The 23,106-nt window shown below is 42.3% G+C and overlaps 1 protein-coding gene across 1 annotated transcript in view; it reads left to right on the forward strand.

The window, feature by feature from the left end:
- The first annotated feature begins 399 nt into the window (after positions 1 to 399).
- BARX2 (BARX homeobox 2) overlaps positions 400 to 23,106 on the forward strand; it is an 82,168-nt gene continuing 59,461 nt past the window's right edge. Inside the window, 1 exon segment of the mRNA NM_001101266.1 lies at positions 400 to 860. Within this exon segment, the coding sequence (NP_001094736.1) occupies positions 674 to 860 (187 nt within the window). The 5' untranslated portion in view covers positions 400 to 673.

Raw genomic sequence — 23,106 nt, forward strand, 5'->3', positions numbered from 1 at the left:
GGGGTCCGCAGTCTCGGGAGCCACGGCGAGGTCTCCACTTCTTTCTAGTAACAGACCAGGAGGTGCCGGCCGGCTGGGTGCTGGCGATGGGAGCGGGACCGGGAGCGCAGCATGCCCAGAGCGTCGGGCTCGGCGGGGGCCGCGGCCAGCTGAGGCCTGGCCGGCAGGCGGGGGCGGCGCGCGCTCCCCTCACCGCGCGCACACACGGGCGCGCACACTGCACACACACCTGGAGCTCGTCCCGGGAAGGGGGTGGGGAGGAAAGCCAAAGCAAGTGTCTTAAAATAGGCAGGCAGAAGAGCGCTAGACGCTGAGAGGCGGGAGGAGGCGATCGCGAGCGGCAGGCACTAGGCGCGCAGGTCCGCGCCGGGTTGCACAGGAGGGCTGGGCGGGGTGGGCGCCGACGCCCCTCGGCGGCCAGCCCTCGGCGCAGCTCCGCACCCTGTCCCGCAGGAAGCGCGCGCTGATTGACAGCTGCGATGTCCCCAAAAGGCTCCGCGAAGATGCTGATCCGCGGGTGGGTCTAGACGCGCGGCCGGCGCGCCCGGTGCCGCCTCCCCTCCGCACGCCTCCTGAGCCCCGCCGCCTCCCGGCCGCGGAGGAGCCGGGCCGAGGCCCCCGCCGGCGTGCCAGCCCCACGGCCCCGGCTGGTGGGCGCTCGCCCGGGCTCACCATGCACTGCCACGCGGAGCTGAGGCTGAGCTCGCCCGGCCAACTCAAAGCAGCCAGGCGGCGCTACAAGACTTTCATGATCGACGAGATCCTCTCCAAGGAGACCTGCGATTACTTTGAGAAACTTTCCCTCTACTCCGTGTGCCCGTCACTGGTCGTGCGACCCAAGCCTCTGCATTCCTGTACCGGTAAGACGGCCTGCGGGGGCGCAGTGGGGTGCGGCAGCTTTGGCACCAGGGTCGGGCGCTTGACCACCTCTGTTCTCGCACCCGAGGGCGAGAGGAAGGAACCCGGGAATTCTGGGCCCCTGCAAGGGAACTAGGCTTCTCCGCGGCTAGCATGGCAGAGGCCTCTGCAAGTTGGGGAAAGGCCCCGCAAGGTGTCGATGGCCAGGTTGGAAACGCAGTCACGGCAGCGCGCCCCCGAGAAACCGTGGCTCCGCAGCGCCCTGGGATCCGCCGGCAGGAGAACCTTCCTTCTTCCCAGCGCCGCTGTGGTTTTCCGGCAGAAAAGGCTTGTTTTCGGGCACAGAAGGCAACCCCCTGACCTGGTTCAGCGCCTAAATCACAGTTTCTCACCTGAGTTAACTCGTCCAACCCCCTCCTGTCTCCAGTGAGAATTTTACATGTAAATCAGTAGTATCCTGAGGTTCCCAGAAAAATCGTGAATCCGCTGAAGTTTGCTTTAAAGGATCGCCTTCTGGGAAAGTAGTACTTCTGGGGAAGAAGTGTGGCGTTGTGCGCCAAACACAACCCCCTGAGTTCTAAGCGAGTGAGAAACAATGCTCACAATAAAAACGGTCCTCAGGTCTGGTTTCCTTTCTCCATAAGAGCTAAGACCCTTGGGAAAGATAAAGAGCACTTAATAAATATATTTTAAAAGTCGTAGGTTTATATAGAAAATAAAACTTTACATTAAGAGAAGCTCCAAGTTTCATAGTACCCTGGTATTATAATTATAAAATCATTATAATTTGGATTTGGACTATCCAAACGTGGGTGTAGCAAAAAAAAATTTTTTTTAATCAAAAAAAAAACCTGTTGACTGTGCTTCAACTTAAGGTAAAAAGTTTAGTTTTTTCAAACTGGAAGACTCTTTGAAGTTATGTTTGTTGCATGGGTGATATGAAATAAATGAATTTAATTGTACTAACATTGAAAAAGTAAAGGGAAGTGTTAGCAGTGGTTTTCAAAGACAATTTTGTAATGTTCGGGCCAACTGCTGGTACACAATGCTTGGAATACTACATTTTCTGGTGGCTCCATTGACAGGCTCTTTAGGGAAATCAGTAAATCAGTGTGTGAATAGATAAAGTTCTTTCACAACCAAGTTGTTGCTACATGTGTTTGGTAATAAATGAATATTCTATTCAGTTACTCCTTTGTAAAATACAATTTGTCTGTAAGGTGAAGTTAGGTCTGATAGCCCAGAGTAAGACTTGAAATACTGAATTTCAAAAGCCAAGAAATTTATGAAACAAGAAATGAAGAAGAAATTTTAGAAACAAGACAGATATGGTTGATGTTGATGTTTTTACTTTTGTGTGTCTGCTGTGCGTTAGCCCTGGGATGACTCGTCCACATAGATCTTGAATGAAGAGAGGAGGTAGGCTGAACCTTATTTTGAGTATGAAGAATCATTTCCTGAAAAAACTCAAATCCCTTAAAGGAAAAAGAGAGGATCTGTTTTAATCATAAATCTCCATGAACCCTGCAAAGACATTGCATACCTGGGGGTCCCTAGGACAAAGCAGAACAGCTTCTCCTAAGCACCTTGGCATAGGCTGATGCCTGCAAACTTTTTAGTGACTTTGTACCATGCGTTGACTGGAAGGCAGCTTTTCCTGGCTTTTAGCAGTCACAGAGTTGGATCATAGAAGAAATCATGCCATAAAAAGAGTAATAAATAGCCTCCAAAAACAATGATCCAGTCATCAGTCAAGGCTGAGTAAGTTCTATGTTTTATTGAACCTTGTGCGGGACATAAATCAGAGGAAAATACAGTGATTCATATGTACTTTTGTGAGTGTTAAGAGTGAATTGCACATATTTCACAAACTAAACGTTTTGCTCAGTCTTGTGCTCTTGAAGTTCTTTGATGGTTTGTTGGGAAGCATGGTTGTTGGCACTGACATTCTTTCCCTATCATTCCCGCGCTTGATTTCTTTAGGTTGTTCTTTTGAAACGTGTGTTATGATTTTGCTCTAGTTGAGATTTAAAATATAGAAACTGGGATTGGCCAGTGGAATTAAACTCAAGAAAACTGGCTACAATAGTCCATCCTTTCAGATCATAAGCTTTCAGTGGGTTTACGATTACAGTTAAAGCCTTACATGTATTAGATCATGGGAATACCATTAACGACTTCTCAAAGGCTTTGCAAATACCACGCTTTGAAAGTTTTGCTTTTAACAGTAATATTCAGGTTCACAAATCTTAAGATTGGATGAACTTAATTTTTTTTTGAACTTAATTTTTATTAATTGAAAAAAACAGCAATAAGTTGCTGGCATCCATAATGAAACTATATATACATATATATATGTATATATAGGATAGAAATAAGTACCTTAGCACTTTGGTGGAACCAATGAATAAAATATTCAAATCAAGTGAAAGGCATAATTTGGAATTAAAGTTACTGAACTGTCTCATCCTTTGGTTTTGCTGTTTTAAGGTTTAAATAACTAAGAGAAATGAACTTTGTCAGATAAAATAATGAAAACTAAGATAGTAAAGTGACCACCCTCCACAATAAGTACATAAAATTGTAGAGAAAAAACTACAGTGTTTTAAAAGCCTCTACATAATTAAACAATCTGTGTTGTTTAGATTTAGCAATCCAAATGTCAGTTTATGATACCGATCTCCTTAGGCAGAAGAGCATGTATTCAAGTAAACTGAGAAATGGAAACATTTTTCATCAGGCAGATAATCGCCTGACAGTAATTTATTATTAGATACTTTAACCTTGATGGACTACTCATCTTCAAAAAAACTTATTTGTTTGAACAGGTCTTTTCTTATTAAAATATAGTAATTTTAGTTTTAGGACGCAATCTCTAAACGGATTTAAGTTTCCTAATGGATCTCTTACATCATATAATAGATATTGAGTGAAGCAATCCTTTTCTTAAAGCCAAAATAAAGGAATATTTGTCATTAAATTTAAAATGAAATAACTTAAAGAGAGTCTCCATTTGAAAAAAAATTGTTATTCTGACCATTGATGAATGTGGAACATGTTTAGAATTGAGTTTAGAACATGTTGTTCATATTTTAAAATCTGATAACAGTAATCTTTATTCAGAGGGGAACGATATTGTCGTTTAGAAGCCAGTGATGATCTCTCATAAATATTAGAATGTTGACAGTGATTGAAGCGCAATATGACTTGTAGTGTATGATATCATGTTTAACTTTCTGGTGCCTTGTTTTATTTTTCTGGTTGTGATGACTGTTTCTTGGTGGGAGAGTTGCTTGAACTGGCTTCTCAGGACAGAACATTGCAGAGGTATCGTCACGGTTCCTTTGGAAGAATCTCTTTCAGTTTGATCTTTAGAAATGGGCAGGGTTTCTAAATTTGAGGAGTGTTTGGAAAAAATGAGTAACTTGAATCACAAAAATGAGTTGTTACAATTTACCCTAAGAGTTTTCATATGAGGATACTGAGAAACCAATGCACTGTGCATAATTACATATAGCATTATAATTATTGAGATTTATAACCTAGAATTACCCTAGGTCTTGGACATGCACATTTAGGGGGAGCTGACTATGATATTTGAACATTTTACAACCCGTGACCGCTACATGATTTTTAGTGATCTTACTGAAACCTATAGTTTAATTCCTTTTCTCTTCTCTGGGTTCTGTTGACTGTCTCCGGGACCTCCAGTGGCCAGTCTTATAGAGCTGACTGGTGAGTTTTAGAGCTGGAAGGAAACATACCAATCACAGACCAAGCTTCCCAAGTAGACATACTTTTATTTTTTGCAAAGTCCCCAAACTCCCCTCCCATCCAGGCTGCCACAATATGGAGAAGAGTTTCATGTAATGTATGGCTGAGACCCTTCACTTCACCCGAAGCTATCACAACATTGTCTGTTAATTGATTATACCCAGTACAAAATTAAAAGTTAAAAAAAAAGTGCTGTGGTCACATCATCGACATATGACAGCTTAGACGTACTTTCAGCCCGCACCAAACACTGCTGCCTTTCATATTAGGGTACTCAGAACTCAGGAAGATTTTTCCAATTCATTTACACACCCAGGATAAATCCGCACAGTCACACCCAAGAGACAGTCAACCAGTCAATTAAAAGGGGCATGTGGGGAAGGGTGTTTATCTTAGGAGGTGGCTTTGAGAACATTTTATTCTTTGGTGGGTCTAAGAGAAACAAGTTCTTTTGGGTGGTGTCCTTGGGTTCATTTTTTTATCATAAAGATTGAGTGTCATCCTGGTTAAGAATGAAATGAGGTGTGGACATGTGTGATGACTTCTTTGGGACTTAGGGAGCTGGCCGCTGCTTCATGAGTTGGCTCCAGTGAGTCCCTAGATTGTAGCTCAGTTTTTTAAAATTAGAGCCCAAAACCCATTGGATATTGGGAGCCTGGCTCCTGGGCCCTGAAATGTTGATGGAGAAATGTAAACTGTGGGTTTGGAAAATGGTCTTTATCAACAGGCATTTGTATTTCTGCCAGAGGCAAATGGGCTTTTATTAGCAATTACTCATCTCTGTCTTTCCTGTTCCCATTCTCAGGGTAAATAAACTGAGGAATGCATGGGGTAGAGGACTCAGAGTCAGAATATATTTGGAGCGGAGCTCTTTTTGGATACTGAGTTTGGGATCCTCAGCTGTTGTCTCTTTCCTCTTTAAATTTTATAATGCCTCTGCAAAATAGAGAGGCTAAGGGGATTCCTTAGGAGTCAGTTTTAAGGAGTTTATTAGCAGTTTCTTCTCTGGTTCTGCTTTTTCTAATAGGAAATGGGAAAATGATTCCAAATTTAGCAAGTTAAAAATGCCTTTCCAAAAGTCTATAATCTTCAGTATCATTTAACTCAGTAATTTAATTCAACAAATATTTACACTTGGTTGGTGATGGCAGTCCCATTATTTTTAAGTTTATTTTAAGTCTTGACTAACAGTGGGGATATTTTAAACCTTTCTCTGAAGCACCTGTAGAGCCACTGCCTACTTTGTGGTCCTCTGAAGTCTGTTCGGGCAATTTAGAATTGTGGACATTAAGGGCATAGTAACCCACTCCAGTATTCTTGCCTGGAGAATCTCATGGACAGGGGAGACTGGCAGGGTTGCAGAGAGTCAGAGATGACTGAACTTCATGACTGAAGCAACTGAGCATGCATGCATGACAATTAAATCCTTTTGCTTACCATCTGGAATTTTCTTTTTGAAGTACACCTGAAGGGTATTATCAGCACCAAAATTGTCACATTAACCTCCTTAAATGCAACTCAACTGACACTGCATATATAATAAATCTTTTATGAAACCAGTTTCCTACAGTGTCAGTTGTACCTCTGGGTTGAAAATAGAATTTGTGATCCCAGCGTAGCCCGTATACAGTTGCTCGGCGGAAATCTAAATGAAAAGATTGTTACATTTTTACATCCAAGAAATCTATGTGGAAAGCAGTAAGGATGGTAAGATGTTGTTGAGATTGTAAAGAGAGATGAAAATGAAAGAAGAGATGGAATAGGGAAAAATAAAAAGAGTAGGTTTCTTTGAAACTCTTGAAGCCACTTGATTCCACCTTGTATGTAGCACAGTGTCCTTCAGGATGACCGTAGGGGTGACACAAAGGTGGCTTCTAAGATTCTTCTGTCCCTGCGTGGAGAGGAAATGACCAACGCTGATTTTACTTAGACACCTCCCTGGGGTGTCTCCCTCAGGGGAGAGCCTGGCGCCAGTGCCCTGCCTGGCATTTAGGCCTCACGGTGCAGGACTGAGCCCGGGTGAACCCAGAGCATTTTTAGATGCTGTTTGCACTTTGTTTTGAGGTCAGAAGGAAGGGGTGGAAGTTAGGCAGGGCACGGACCAGAAGCGCCCTCCTTTGTAGGAGCCTGGGGACTTTGGTGTTGGAGCCTACAGGCTGCACTCACCACTCATCCATCCAGAGTGAAGACACTTTGGGTCCCCTGGCGACACCGTTGCTGACCTCTTAGCTGGAATATGATTAGAGGTCGTGGGGCTTTGGTTAGATGGATAGATAGAGGCCTCATTCTGCATTCTCTTGGGGAGTGTCAGTGTCCATTCTGATCTTGAGACGGTGGAGTTTTTCTCATGGACCCCTGACTCTGCTAGATTCACCCCCTTCTAACCCAGAACTTGCCAAAACCAACAGGTGCTCTCTGGCCTGCTGCGAATCACTGGGCTGCAGGTCTTTTGGGAACAGTACGACAAAGAGGAGGAAGGAGAGAAAGAAAAATAGAGAACCTTTGGGTAGAGACTTCCCATGTGAGGCAAAGGCCCTCCGTCCCACCTGGCATGCCTGCCTCCGTTTCAGCTGCTGTGATGTTGGAATGGTTGTTTCTCCTTCCGTAACACAGATGACGGGATTAGAACTGGCCTTAGGATTGATCAAGAATGGGGTTCAGACCAGGACCGTGTACCAACTTAGTGATATTAATAAAATCAGAAATACTCTTGGTCCAGGAGGAGAGCTGTTTGTTTGTTTTTCACCAGAAATGCCTTGCAAACCCTCAGAATTTAATTTATTTTTATTGCAGTTTAATAACAGTTAGAAAAAGAAATGTCTTGTTAAAATGAATGCTCTAAATAAAAACAAGGTTAATTTTCCATTACAGTGTCTAATTACTTATCATCACCAGGGCATTTTTATATGGCGATTTAACTTCTTGGAAGCAGAAACTTGGCACACATTTAGGGAAGAAAGCAATACACCCAGATAGATATCAGAAGAGGGTCTAATTATATTTGGGCTGGAGTTGACACTTACACATGATTGCTCTGCCGAAGGCAGGAGGAGGGTCACTGAGGAAAGTCTCTGGTTTCTTGAGTGCTGGTGGAAACTGAATCTGGAGGGAGAGATGAGGTGCCAGTCACCTGTTGAAGCTGATGTCAGGACTTCTTGATCGGCCTGGAGGTCAGCTGTAAACGCTCCCTGACTCCCCTGGCAGAGTTCATGAGGATGAATGTGGCCCTTCTCCAAGGAGAAGCCAAGATGCAACTGAGCAGAAGCCAACCTGGGAGGCTCTTGGCACAAAATTAAATATGTTAAGAGTCTGAGCAGAGAGGCTTACGTGATTCCTTTTTATTGCATCTCTCTAGCTCACCACCATACCCTTAGAAACATGTGCTTCTGGATAGCAGGGATAGATAAGTATTTTCACAGAGTGCTTGCCACCGAGGTGATGTCAGTGTACTTTTGGTCACTATTATAAAAAACACTTCTCTGTTTGATATGTGATAGGATGATTGTCTTTTTGCTGTTCTTATGTGAGGGACGTCATGGAGGCATCTCATGAAGTCAAGGCTGTGCTTCCATCCCAGGAACACCAACAGGTCTCTAGCACTGACTTACCTGCTGGCTTCTACCACCACCTGCCCCCCTCCCTTTTCATGCAGGTACTTGAAATTCAGGATCATGGTCCTTCTGCAGACAAGATCACAGTCGCTTGTGGATTGGAGGATGTGTCACTTTGATGTTTCGTTTAAGCTGTCTGGGAGAATCAGCACTGCACACGTTCCTCATAGAAACTTGTAAACAACAGAATCTTATTATGTTCTTGTATCTAGGGGAAGTCGGAGTAAGAGATGCTCAGAGTCCCCTTCCTGGGTCCTGCAACATTTATCCCAAAGGAGTTGTGAACTGGGGAGGAAGGCTACAAATGCATACTCTAAACCTCATTCTTCATCTTCATCACAATAATGGAAATAGTGACTTGTTTTGAGGCTCTATGTGTAACAGGCACTGGACTCAGTGCTTTTTGATCTGCTTCCGATTGTTCCTAAGAGATGTTATCTCTACTTTTCTGATAGGAGGCTGAGAAATTAAGTCACTTTCCCAAAGTCACAGAATATATAAACATCTCTTCCAGACCAATTAAGAAAAAAAATGCAAGTAGGACTTCCCTGGTGGCGCAGTGGATGAGAATCTGCCTACCAATGCAGATAGGGGACTGGGTTCAATCCCTGGTCTGGGAAGATCCCACATGCCAGAGAACAGCTAAGCCCATGTGCCATGACTACTGAAGCCCAAGCTCTAGAGCCCATGCTCCGCAACAAGAGAAGCCACTGCAATGAGAAGCGCTTGCCCAGCTAGAGAGTAGCTCCTGCTCGCTGCTACCAGAGAAAAGCCCACAAAAAGTAACAAAGACCCAGCTCAGCCCAAAATAAATTTAAAAAGACAGCTTAAAAAAGGAAAAAATGCAAGTAGAAAAATTGGCAATTCATAGAAATGAAGATCTATGTCCAGTGAACATGAAAAGGACTTTCCTGGTAATCAAGAAAACACAAATGAAAACGAGGTACCGTTTCATACCCATCGGACAAGCGAGCATGAAAGAGTCTGATGCTATCGCTAGATGAGAAGGGTGCAGAACAATAGGCACTCTCATCCCCTGATGGTGGAAGTGTTGTTTGGTACAATTACTTTGGAAGCCATGTGGCAGCACCTGAAACTGCACATATGCACAGAAGCCCTTGATCTGGCACTTCCACCTCTGTTTACGCCCTAGATCACTGCATGTGGGCAACGGGATGCTGGGAGAGGAATGTTCATGTCTCTGTTGTTTATGCTAATGAAAAATCTCAAGCAGTTTAACTGCCTTCAGAGGAAAAAAATCATATGTATTGTATTCATGCAGTTAAATTCATGCAATAATGAAAATGAATGTGTGTGTGTGTGTGTGTGTTCGCGTATGCTCACTTGTGTCCAGCTCTTTACAACGCCATGGACTGTGGCCCGTCAGGCTCCTCTGTCCATGAAATTTTCCAGGCAAGAATACTGGAGTGGGTTGCCATTTCCTTCTCTGGGGTATCTTCCCGACCTAGGAATCGAAACCTCGTCTCCTGTCTCCTGCATTGCTGGGTGGATTCTTTCCTACTGTGCCACTAAGGAAACCCAAAAATGGATGACCCAGACCTAACTGTATGAAGATAGATAAGATTTAGAATTACAAGGCTGAGGAAGAACAAGCTGTAGGTTGACACCATGTATATAATGCTGGAAAATGTGTAGACTGATACTGTTATATTGTTTAGGAAAGCAGGTGCATGGGATTGGGAGGGCTACACACAGATTTTTTATTTTCCTGTGTAGTAATTTATTTATTAAGGAAAAGAAAAGGCCTAATGTCAGTATAGCCAGGCATAAATATTGGACAAAGTTGGTCACGGGCACAAAAATGTTCCTTACATTATTTTGTGGACTTTTCTGCATGTTTGAAAATTTTTATAGTATAAACTTTGAAAATGATAGTACAGGAGACTCCACATATTCATACACCTCTTGGTCTTGGGGACTTCTGATGGTTTTCTTCATTGCTTTCTATCCTGAAACAGAAACTTTTAAATACAAGCTTCCTGTATTCATACTCACAGTAGGGAAAGAACTTTATAATTAGACCTGTGTGTGTGCTCACCCTGAAACAACCAAAGCAGCTTCTGAAATTGGGTTTTGGATCTCACTTACCTACCCTGGCTGGATGGGGATGTCATTTATCACCAAGATAACTGCTGTTCCCCCAAGTAATGCTTTGGCATCTGAATAAATGGGCTGAGTTGGGCTTGGAGACAGGAGGGAATTGCTGATGAACTGTGTGTTTATTTTCCCTAAATACCCGTCAGTGATCATGAGAGCAAGAGTCGTGAGGTTCTTTTCCCCTCTTTCTTAATGATGTTTCAAAATCCAAGTAAATTGCCTTTGATTGCATCCTGCTTTGCTGTTTATCTGCTCAAATGATATGCCACCCTTAGCTTTTGACCAGTGGTCATTGCTATTAACAGTTTAACTTAAAATTTGTCTAGGGACATTGGTGAATATCAAATAATCAAAAACTGTTTTAAAAAACATAGCTTCTTGTATATTTTTGAGATTAGTTGTTTGTCAGTTGCTTCATTTGCTATTATTTTCTCCCATTCTGAAGGCTGTCTTTTCACCTTGCTGATAGTTTCCTTTGATGTGCAGAAGCTTTTAAGGTTAATTAGGTCCCATTTGTTTGTTTTTGCTTTTATTTCTGATATTCTGGGAGGTGGGTCATAGAGGATCCTGCTGTGATGTATGTCAGAGAGTGTTTTGCCTATGTTCTCCTCTAGGAGTTTTATAGTTTCTGGTCTTATGTTTAGATCTTTAATCCATTTTGAGTTTATTTTTGTGTATGGTGTTAGAAAGTGTTCTAGTTTCATTCTTTTACAAGTGGTTGACCAGTTTTCCCAGCACCACTTGTTAAAGAGATTGTCTTTAATCCATTGTATATTCTTGCCTCCTTTGTCAAAGATAAGGTGTCCATATGTGCGTGGATTTATCTCTGGGCTTTCTATTTTGTTCCATTGATCAATATTTCTGTCTTTGTGCCAGTACCATACTGTCTTGATAACTGTGGCTTTGTAGTAGAGCCTGAAGTCAGGTAGGTTGATTCCTCCAGTTCCATTCTTCTTTCTCAAGATCGCTTTGGCTATTCGAGGTTTTTTGTATTTCCATACAAATTGTGAAATTATTTGTTCTAGCTCTGTGAAGAATACTGTTGGTAGCTTGATAGGGATTGCATTGAATCTATAGATTGCTTTGGGTAGTATACTCATTTTCACTATATTGATTCTTCCAATCCATGAACATGGTATATTTCTCCATCTATTAGTGTCCTCTTTGATTTCTTTCACCAGTGTTTTATAGTTTTCTATATATAGGTCTTTAGTTTCTTTAGGTAGATATATTCCTAAGTATTTTATTCTTTCCGTTGCAATGGTGAATGGAATTGTTTCCTTAATTTCTCTTTCTGTTTTCTCATTATTAGTGTATAGGAATGCAAGGGATTTCTGTGTGTTGATTTTATATCCTGCAACTTTACTATAGTCATTGATTAGTTCTAGTAATTTTCTGGTGGAGTCTTTAGGGTTTTCTATGTAGAGGATCATGTCATCTGCAAATAGTGAGAGTTTTACTTCTTCTTTTCCAATTTGCAACTCCTACAGCTCAACTCCAGAAAAATAAATGACCCAATCAAAAAATGGGCCAAAGAACTAAATAGACATTTCTCCAAAGAAGACATACAGATGGCTAACAAACACATGAAAAGATGCTCAACATCACTCATTATCAGAGAAATGCAAATCAAGACCACTATGAGGTACCATTTCACACCAGTCAGAATGGCTGCGATCCAAAAGTCTACAAATAATAAATGTTGGAGAGGGTGTGGAGGAAAGGGAACCCTCTTACACTGTTGGTGGAAATGCAAACTAGTACAGCCACTATGGAGAACAGTGTGGAGATTCCTTAAAAAACTGGAAATAGAACTGCCTTATGATCTAGCAATCCCACTGCTGGGCATACACACTGAGGAAACCAGAAGGGAAAGAGACACGTGTACCCCAATGTTCATCGCAGCACTGTTTATAATAGCCAGGACATGGAAGCAACCTAGATGTCCATCAGCAGGTGAATGGATAAGAAAGCTGTGGTACATATACACAATGGAGTATTACTCAGCCATTAAAAAGAATACATTTGAATCAGTTCTAATGAGATGGATGAAACTGGAGCCTATTATACAGAGTGAAGTAAGCCAGAAGGAAAAACACCAATACAGTATACTAACACATATATATGGAATTTAGAAGGATGATAACAATAACCCTGTGTACGAAACAGCAAGGGTGACGCTGATGTATGGAACAGTCTTATGGACCCTGTGGGAGAGGGAGAGGGTGGGAAGATTTGGGAGAATAGCATTGAAACATGTAAAGTATCATGTATGAAACGAGATGCCAGTCCAGGTTCAATGAATGATACTGGATGCTTGGGGCTAGTGCACTGGGACGACCCAGAGGGATGGTGTGGGGAGGGAGGAGGGAGGAGGGTTCAGGATGGGGAGCACATGTATACCTGTGATGGATTCATTTTGATATTTGGCAAAACTAATACAATTATGTAAAGTTTAAAAATAAAATAAAATTTAAAAAAAAACAAAAACATAGCTTCTTAGCTGGGAACAATCATGTGGATGTTGGCACATAAGCTGGTGAGTTCTCTTTATAGTCTATAACCATGATTTGATTTTAAAACTTTGATGTGTGGTGTCAGGGATTGTTAGGAAGGAATGAGAACTATTACCATGGTAATCACACAGAGAGCTGTCTGTTAGGGGTGATGGATGGTCGTATTGTGGTTTGGAGAGGTTAACCTGGACCACATTACTTTCCAGTGACAACTGTGATGGCAGGTGCTTTGTTCAGCCTCTCTTAACAGCCCACAAATTCTTCTTTTCTCTGCAGAATAGTTGCAATGTATAAATGTTGCTTTAAGGTACTGTGACAAAACCCTGACATTTTGGGAGCTCTATCTTTCTATGTCCCTTCAGAGGGAATGTACTCCTTGGTGTGAATGAAACAGTCTGTACAGTCAAGAGTTTGCCAAAGCATTTCTCCTTCCAAAACCACCCCTCTGTCCAAAGTAAGGTACAGAGTGCATGAGTGCTCAGTCATGTTTGACTCTTTGCTACCCCGTGGACTGTAGCTGGCCAGGCTCCTCTGTCCATGGGATTCTCCAGGCAATAATACTGGAGTGGGTTGCCATTTCCTCCTCCAGGAGATCTTCCAGCCCCAGGGATCATACCTGGGTTTCCCTACATATCCTCCATTGGCAGGCAGATTCTTTACCAACTGCACCAGCTGGGAAGCCTCTCTCCAAAATCCATATATAAATGGAGAAGCAAATAGATCAAAGCATCCAGAGCCCACATCTCATCCCTACCGTCCATAGCCAGGGTCGCTGTGCTGTCTTTGGTACTTGGCAGTGTGGCGAGGTCTGCAGGAATTAATGACCACATCTGGAGGGTGGTGGCCAAACTGCACATGACTGAAAGGCCGGTGGATCTAGCAGACCTGCTGCCAGTGGACAGACTTTCAGGGCTACAGGAGCGAGGCCTTCTGCATTTGATCTTATCTGTATGGAAGCACAGAATGGCTTCAGTGAGAAGAATAGATTGAAACTTCATTTTTGCCACACTCTGTCCCCTTCCTGGGTTTCTCTAGTGAAATCTTATTCCTTCAAGATGGACTTACCAGGCTTGAGGCTCTGAACGGAGTGAATACTATCGAGAAACACACTCCATGGGCTGTGTGCGGCTGTCCAAGGAAGATAAAATGCAAGTCTTGCTCCTGCTGCCCTGACTGCCCATTTACTGGCAGCAAATCTGACGGCTCCACCTTTGATCTTCTCTTTGGAATGACTTGGGAAAGGACAAGCAAGGATTTGGTGTATTTATGGTAACTTTGAACAAGTTTCACTGACAGAGGGGATATATCTCACTAAGGTTCCAACCCAAGTTCTTTCTTTGTCACCACTGAACATTTGATTGAAATAATTCGTAACTTTCCCCAGAGGAGATTTTTTTAGGGAGAGAATGTTGTTAATTTTGTTATCCCTGGATATCATGGCAACTCATTATTGCTCTTAGCATGTTAGACAGCTGTGTGTCTTGGAAGCATGCTCTCAATCCTCAGTTGGGAGGACGGCAGAAAGGAATGTCCTACTGGAGGGCTGGATTTTTTTTTTTTTTTAACTGGGACATTGAGCCTGGGCAGTTAGCTGCATAAACAAAATGTGTTTCACTTTTCAGAGAACGGGAAAGTAAAAATAATAACAATTATAAATGGTAACTGTGAGCCATTTGTAGAGGAGCCAACTGTGCTCCTCTATACTGAGTAATTTAACCATAAGTGGATACTCTATAGGAAGTAGTTATGGTTATCACTGTTTTTCAGAGGAGGACAGTATTAGTAAAACTCAGAGAGGTGAAGAAAATCATAACACGATCCCGTGAGGAAGTGGCAGAGTTGAGACTGGAATTCAGGTCTGTCTCTTTCAATATCAAGTTCCATCCTGTGATAATATGTTGTTGTTGTTCAGTCACTAAGTCGTGTCTGCCTCTTTGAGACCCCATGGACTGCAGCATGCCAGGCTTGCCTGTTCTTCACTATTTCCTGGAGTTTGCTCGGTGATGCTATCTAACCATCTCATTGTCTGTCGCCCCCTTCCCCTTTTGCCTTCAATCTCTCTCAGCATCAGGGCCTTTTCCAATGAGTCTGCTCTTTGTATTAGGTGGCCAGCTTCAGCATCAGTCCTTCCAATGAATATTCAGGGTTGATTTCCTTTAGGACTGACCGCTTTGATCTCCTTGCAGTCCAAGGGATTCTCAAGAGTCTTCTCCAGTGCCACAATTCGAAAGCATCAGTTCTTTGGCACTCTGCCTTCTTTATGGTCCAACTCTCACATCCATACATGACTACTGGAAAAATCATAGCTTTGAATCTACAGACATTTGTCAGCATAATGATGTCTCTGCTTTTTAATATGCTGTCTAGGTGTGTCATAGCTTTCCTTCCAAGGAGCAAGCGTCTTTCAATTTCTTGGCTGCAGTCACCGTCTGCAGTGATTTTGGAGCCCAAGAAAATAAAACCCATCACCTTTTTTGAGATCATACAAAGGTGTGTCAATTAGGAGTCAAGTATATCTTCTTGCATGGAGGCACCATGCTCTGTGTAAGGAAAGGTCCAGTGAATGCCGGCTCCCTAAGGATTTATTTTGAATGTATTAACTCCTTTACACATGTATTATACAAATGTATTTATGATCATTTCACATGTTTCTGAACAATTCCAGATGAATCTTAAGCAGCAGTGCCTTCTTTGGAGGACGTGAGTGGTGGGCAGATTTTGGGCCTGCAGCCGTCTGGCTGGGTCACCCTGAACTCATGTCATTATTTCTGGACATTAGTGTTCCCTGCCCAGGGATCAAACTGACACCCCCTGCATCAAAAGTGCAGAGTCTTAACCACTGGACACCAGGGAAGCCCCTGGAAGCTTCTTCTTCTGGATAAAGCTTTTCTGTGGGAGTCCAGAGTAGAATTCCCAGGCATGCCTGTGTTCATTCATTTATTCATTCTTGTGAACCAGAGAGAAAGTACTGAACAATGGAATGCTAGCCAATTGCCTTGAGAGTTAAGATTTTGAGTATTTTTTGTGAAATATTCATTATTAAGTTCAGTGGGGAAAAAAAAAATCTGGGACTTCCCTGCTAGTCCAGTGGCATCTGCCTTGAAATGCAGGCCTGGTTTGATCCCTGGTTGGGGAACTAACATCCCACATGCCGAGGGGCAACTAAGCCTGGGCAGTATTACTGAGCCAAGAGAAATTCAAAGTGAGAGAAAAAAATCTGGCCATTTTTTTGGCATCGCTTAAAACAAAAGAATAAAAGATTAATTTCTTTCATATTTTATCCAGTCGGGTTGGGGTGAGTTCTGGGAATCTCCATTTTGAAAAAGAGATTGTAATGAAAAGTCAAGTTTGGGAATCACTGTAGTAGATGGTAGCTTAAGGATGAGATTGAGGTAATTTATATCCATGACTCAAATATATGAAGCTGTTGAGCAGAATGATCCTACTGGATGGATTTTGAGTCAGATGGTCCTGGATTTGTTTGTGTTTTATTATTGGTGTGACCTTAGGCAAGTCATTTAGTCTTTCTGACACTCAATTTCCTCATCTGTAAAAGGAAGATAGTAATAGCTACCTAATAGGGTTAGTCATATAGGTTAAATGAGATAATGTGTATAAAGCACTTAGCATTAGTTCCTGGCACGTAAGTACTTGGTAATTGATAGCTTCTATTACAACTAATTATCTTATAATAATAACCTCATCTTGGTTGGCTGAAGCACAGCCATTTAGAGAATGATTACTATTCCTGGTGAATGAAACTCAAGAAAAATTAAATATCCTTTAAAAACCACTTCACTCTAGGGCATTCTTGTGGGTTATGTCATTGTACTGGCTGCCTTGTAAGTCCTCTGCAACCTGGGTGGTCTGTGAGCTGTTGAAGTCTTCATGAGTAGGTATGTTTCATTCTCTCCACCATTCTGGTTTATAGTGTGAATTTAGAATTTTGTGAATTCATACATGAGTGGCACAAACAAGTCAAACACTACAGCATCACAAAATGTGCTTTGTTACTTTACTTTTTACAAGAATTGCTCGGGATTCATTTACCCCTAGGAAATATTTCATCATACATCTATGCATCTCAAGAACTGTTTTAGAAAAGTGGCAGAATTTCTCAGCATGTTTTTTTTTTTCCTTTGAAGAATAGAGTTAGGAAAAGTCTTTTCTTTTGAAAGAGAATATGTGTTTTTATTTTCTTATCTCAAAGTACTAAGAGAAGGAAAGAAATGCAGTTGATATCTTTCTTTCTGATTGGTAGTGTGGAAAAAGGTGGCAGGTTGGGGGTAATCCTTGTCTTCCTATATTTTTGAATCTGTGATTCAGAGGGAGTTCTAAAGGAAACCCCTGTATTACAGCTTTCGGTTGCTCATGGGGGTCTTTTATGATTGCCTTCTGATCAGTAATGATGACCATTGTATAGAAGGGGCTCAATGCACAGGGTTTGCATGGATTTTTCCTGGAATTGTGTTTCTTAACTACTCACTGGTATCTTAGGAAGCCAAGTATCTGCCAATGAAACTAACTGGTGGATCCCCTTCATAGGGTGAGAAGATTCCCATGGGCTGAAGGAAGTTACAGTGACCAGGGCAGCAGCTCTGTCCAACTATTTATAGTGGCGGTTCCTGCAGACAGTTTCTAGTGACATCATCCAGGTTCAGAGGGGGTGGGGGCTGGCTGGAAGCAGGTGGGATAGGAAGGAGGAGGTGCCTTGGGTGGTATTAATTTGTGGAGAGAATGCCAAAGTGGTCCCTTAAGCTCCTCAGAACCCTTGTAGAAATAGGACTCAGTTGGAGATAAGGATCTTTCTCCCCTCTCTTTATGTTTACTTTTGAAGACCATTATTTTTTTATTTATTTGGCGTGCTGTGCCTTACTTGTGGCATGTGGGATGTAGTTCCCCAACCAGGGATTGAACCTGTGCCCCCTGCTTTGGGAACGAGGAGTCTTAATCATTGGACGACCAGGGAAGTCCCTATTTTCATGATTTTTTTAAACCTTTTATTTTATATTGGAGAATAGCCGATCAACAATATTGTGATAGTTTCAGGTGGATAACAAAGAGATATGGATCTATGGCAGCCTGTTGAGAATACTCTGTTCCCGGTGAATTTGGAGAAGCAGTGTTTCTACTCTGGTGGGAGGGGAGCAGGCAGGGATAGGTCGGGGGTGAGAAAGAATGAGGGGGGTGGGGAGAGAGGAGTCAGCGGAAGGCTTAAACAGGCTATTCTCCTGACGTGTGGATCCTTATGTGCTTGTTCAGCACTTGTTGTCCAGATTTGAAAATGAGAATGGGACATTTCATTTGGGAAATTGCCCTGTGAGTACGTGCTGCTTCTCAGAGGCGTAACTCAGAACTGACAGCAGCGATGACTTGGGGTTGGGCCAGGACTTGCTCAGCCACATAGGTTGCCTCATTATCATATATATTATGATAATATATATTAATGATGCATTAAAGAGTTTCACCATCCTGGGTCATGGAAGATACTATTATCCCATTAGGATGCAGTAATAGTGCTCTTGCAGTGCTCTGCAGGAGATGTGTGTACTCGAGATGAGCAGGCAATGGGGGCACAGAGTTCAAGGTGGAATTGCTCTCAGAAAGCCTCCCCTAGGACTTCCCTGGTGGTTGAGTGGCTAAGCCTCCACACTCCCAATCAGGAGGCTGGGGTTTGATCCCTGGTCAGGAAACTAGATTCCAAATGCAGAAACTAAGAGTTCACGTGCCGCAACTACAAGATCCTGCATGCTGCAACAAAGACCAAAGAGCCTGCGTGCCATAACTAAGACCCAATAAACATAAAATTTTTTAAAAAAGAGAACCTCCTCTGGGGCCCCCTCTCTCTGGGTTCATTCTGGGTCGGCTCAGTGTTTCAGTTTCTGCATTGATAAGACAGACCTGCCTCCCCGGTGTGTGGGCAAGAGTGGTTGATTAAGGATTATTAACTTAATGCCCTGAGAAGATCAAGGTGCAATGAACAAGCACAGTCTCCACATGAGGGCAGCTGTTCAGTGTCAGGATCATTCTGCTTTTCCTAAATGGCTGGACCCCAGAGAGGCCAAACCTGGACCAACACCTGTCTTCCTGTTGTCATGAGCTCATGATGGCTTTTACACCTGTGCACAAAAGTCAGAAGAACAATATTCCATGACGTGTGAAAGTTATATCAGGTCCAGGTATCAGTGTCTATGAAGTTTTACTGGGGACAGCCATTCCCCTTTGTATACATACGGAGTCCTTTTGACGGAGAAAGTGTGGTCCACAGGATCTAAAATATTTACTATCCTGGCCCTTCGCGGGAAGAGTTTGCAGACCCTTGAATGAGACTGTTGGAAACAGGGTCCCTCGGCTGTGAAATGAAGTTGTTACCGATCCACATATGGGATGTCCTTCTAGGCTACAGCCTGATGCCTCACACACCAGGCTTGTGTAGTCATCTTGAAATGTGTGGAGGCCAGAAAGTGGGAGCTTAGTGGGGAATTTTACACAGACTCTCTGAACTTGGGATCAGGCTCTTAGCTCTATGGAGACATTTCCATGCCTTTCTAGAAATAACACTAGATTATTTTCTGCACAGAGACAGGGGTCAAAAATACTTCCAGGAAAGTGGTTGGGATTCCACTGAACTGGGGAGACTTTTCTTTATAGTTCTAAAGAGGAAATCTTTAGATTTCCCAGAGGAAATATGAGAATGACGACTGATGAGAGGCTGGGAGCAGCAAAATTACTGGCCTTTTTCCGTTTGAGGTTTGAGTGACTTTTATATGCTTCTTCTCTGACTTTAATTTGTTGCCTGGCCCTTGAAGTAATAGTAATAATAATAAACATTGTGCAATCACGGTAGCACAACCCCACCTGGAAGGGTGTGTATCACTGGATGAAGTGCATAATTGCTGTGGTCCTTTCTGCTGTGGTTTCCACACACATCTGTGTGTGTCCATCGGAATCATCAGCTCACCAGGGTCAGGGCTGCCAGGCCTCTCTGGAGGGACCAAGCGTGATTCTCTCGGTGCCTTGTCCCATCCTTGTTTTGTCTGAGCACTTGAGTTCCAGTGAGGCTTCTGGGTTCCAAAGCAACCGTGAAGTGTTAGGGGAAGTGGGAGACTGAAATTAACCTGATGAGGCGCTAACTTCCTATTTGTGTTGGGTTGTTCCAGCCACCAGCCTGAGAATCCTTTAGGTTTAACCCTTGCCACTGGGATGGAGTGGAGAGTGTGAGGGCAAGTGGAAGGCAGAGTAACTTCAGAGGAGAAAGTGGTTGATGTTGCAGGTAAAATTCTACCTGGAAGAGAAGTATGTGTGGGAGCACTTCATCAGACTTTCTTACACCAAATCAGAGGTGAAGTCACAAAGCAACAGTAATAACAATAATAAACAAAAGAACTGTAAAAACAAATACGCATGATAGCAGACACTTACGTAATTGTTCCTATATACCAGGCACTGCTCTGATGACTTATGTGAATTAACTTATTTAATTCCTAATGCAATCATATGAGACTATTTTTTTTTCTTTTTTTTTGGAAGTAAAGTTGAATTACAGCATTGTTTTAATTACTGCTGTACAGCAAAGTGATCAGTTATATGTATACTGTTTTTCATAGTCTTTTACATTATGGTTTATCAGAGGATATTGAATGTAATTTCCTGTGCAGACTAGTTCTCTTATAATCCCTGTTTCACCTGCAGCTGAGAAATGAAGCCTAGAATGTGGGAGAGGGTAGAATCAATGACTCTCCCTCCTAATTGCTATTTTCAGGCCTCATTGCATTTGAGACACTATTATTCTTCCTGTTTAATAGTCGTGTCTGACCCTTGGGACCCCGTGGACTGTAGCCCACCAGGCTTCTCTATGCATGGGATTTTCTAGGCAAGAGTACTGAAGTGGGCTGCCATTTCCTTCTCCAGGGGATCTTCCCAACCTGGGGATAGATCCCTTGTCTCCTGCATCACAGGCAGATTCTACCAACTGAGCCACAGAGAAAGCACCTAATAGAGGAGGAAGCAGATAGAACGAAGTAGGGAGATAGACCTCTTCCTGGGTGGGAGATTATGGGAGAGAAGAGGAGAGACAGCAGGATTCTAGGTTGTATAGAGAGTGACTACATTAAGGGATAATCTCTGAGATCTATGATGCTAATATAGAAAGACAAAAACTCTACTCAAAAAATATGTGAGAAAAAAAAAATATGTGAGGGAAGGCAGAGGAGAAATCAAAACCTGTCACGCATAGAGAACTGTGTTGCCTCATTTGGAGCTTAAACACCTGTGCTGGGTACAAAGTAGGTCTTCAGCAATATTTAAATTTATTTTTCTTTGATTACAACCAATTTGACTTTCCCTTACCTAGTTCTTTATTTCTAGGCAATAAAAACACCCCTAGAGTGATGAGGACATGTTTTTTTGCCCTCAAGGAGCAGTAAAGTTCTTACACAGCTGGAGCCCTAGGGAATGTCTGGATACCCAAATATGCCAGGTGTGCCAGTGATGGACGAAATTCACTATTTTATCCATTATGCTTCACTTCCTTAGGTATTGTTCCAGGGTGAGTACGATTTAAGTAAATTTCACCTGATTGTTGGATGCCAAGGTGGGAAAGGAGGGGTGGGATGGATTGGGAGATATATACACCACTATGGATAAAGTAGATAAGTAATGAGAAGCTACACTATAGCACAAGGAGCTCTACTCAGTGCTCTGTGGCGCCCTAAATGGGAAGGAAATCCCAAAAGGGGGATATATGTGTATGTATAACTGATTCACTTTACTGCACAGCAGAAAATAACACAACATTGTAAAGTGACTATACTCCAATAAAAACTTTAAATAAATAAATGTCACCTGATTATAAATATTGTTAATATAAATACCAGGTAGATAAAAATATTTATATAAGATATGTAGGATAGAAAAATAACAATACAGAGGGGTAGATGAGGGAGGGACTGCAAATTTGAGATTAACAGATGCAAATTATTATATAGAGAATGGATAAACAAGGTCCTACTGTATAGCATAGGGAACTCTATTTAGTATTTTGTGGTAAACCATCATGGAAAAGAATATGAAAAAAGAATATATATATATACACACACATAACTGAATCACTGTTGCACAGCATAAATTAATACAACATTTAAATCAACTACACTTCTATAAAAAAGAGTAATGGTGAATAGCTGTGTACCTGCCACTTGGTTTAAGACAAAGGGCATTTTGTCTTAGGCTGCCTATGCTCTGGCCTGACACTGTCCTCAGCGCTTTGCCCATTAAGGACCCCGTATCTCAGCTCGCTATGCACACCTTGTGGTTTTCTGCAGTCTTACCATGTATTTGATGGTTCAGCTAGTAAAGAACCAGCCTGCCAATTCAGGAGATGCAAGAGATGCAAGTTCGATTTCTGGATCTGGACAAAGTGAAAGTGAAGTCACTCAGTCGTGTCAGACTCTTTGCGACCCCATGGACTGTAGCCTACCAGGCTCCTCCGTCCATGGGATTTTCCAGGCAAGAGTACTGGAGTGGGTTGCCATTTCCTTCTCCAGGAGATCTTCCCAACCCAGGGATTGAACCCGGGTCTCCTGTATTGTAGGCAGACACTTTACCATCTATCTGGACATGGAAATGACAACTCGATCCAGTATTCTTGCTTGGAAAATCCCATAGACAGAGGAGCCTGGTGGGCTACAGACCATGGGATCTCAAGAGTTGGACACAACTGAGTGTGCACACACGCACATCATATATTTATATCTCTTAATCCCTTTAGTTTGACTGTATATTTATTTTTTTTTCTTGGAAGAATTTCCTCTTCCCTTTTTATTTAAATGTAAACTGCAAAATAAAATCACCGAGTCAGTTGATTGATTATTCATCAGAGACTTGTGACAGGTCAAGAAATCAATTATTTATCATTTTAATTGTGAGAGAATGGTCCATGGAAAGAATAAAATAAAATTGTTAAGAGAAGTACTGTTGGGTTTCATACCCACCATTCCCTTTCAAATTACAAGTTTTACAGTTAAACCACAGTGCAATTAAAATGTGAATGGACTGATTGCACAAAGAGTCCATCATCTCTTAATCACATATTGATTAGCTCTGCTGGTTTTTGAACTTGTTATAAATGTATTTTTGTGACTTGTTTTCTCATATAACATCCAAGATTTGGAATCATGTAGATTCCAAGAATCACCTATGCTGTGTGTAGCTGCAGTTCACTCATGTTC

This window comes from Bos taurus, chromosome 29 (genome assembly GCF_002263795.3).
Source record: "Bos taurus isolate L1 Dominette 01449 registration number 42190680 breed Hereford chromosome 29, ARS-UCD2.0, whole genome shotgun sequence".
Lineage (NCBI taxonomy): Eukaryota > Metazoa > Chordata > Mammalia > Artiodactyla > Bovidae > Bos > Bos taurus.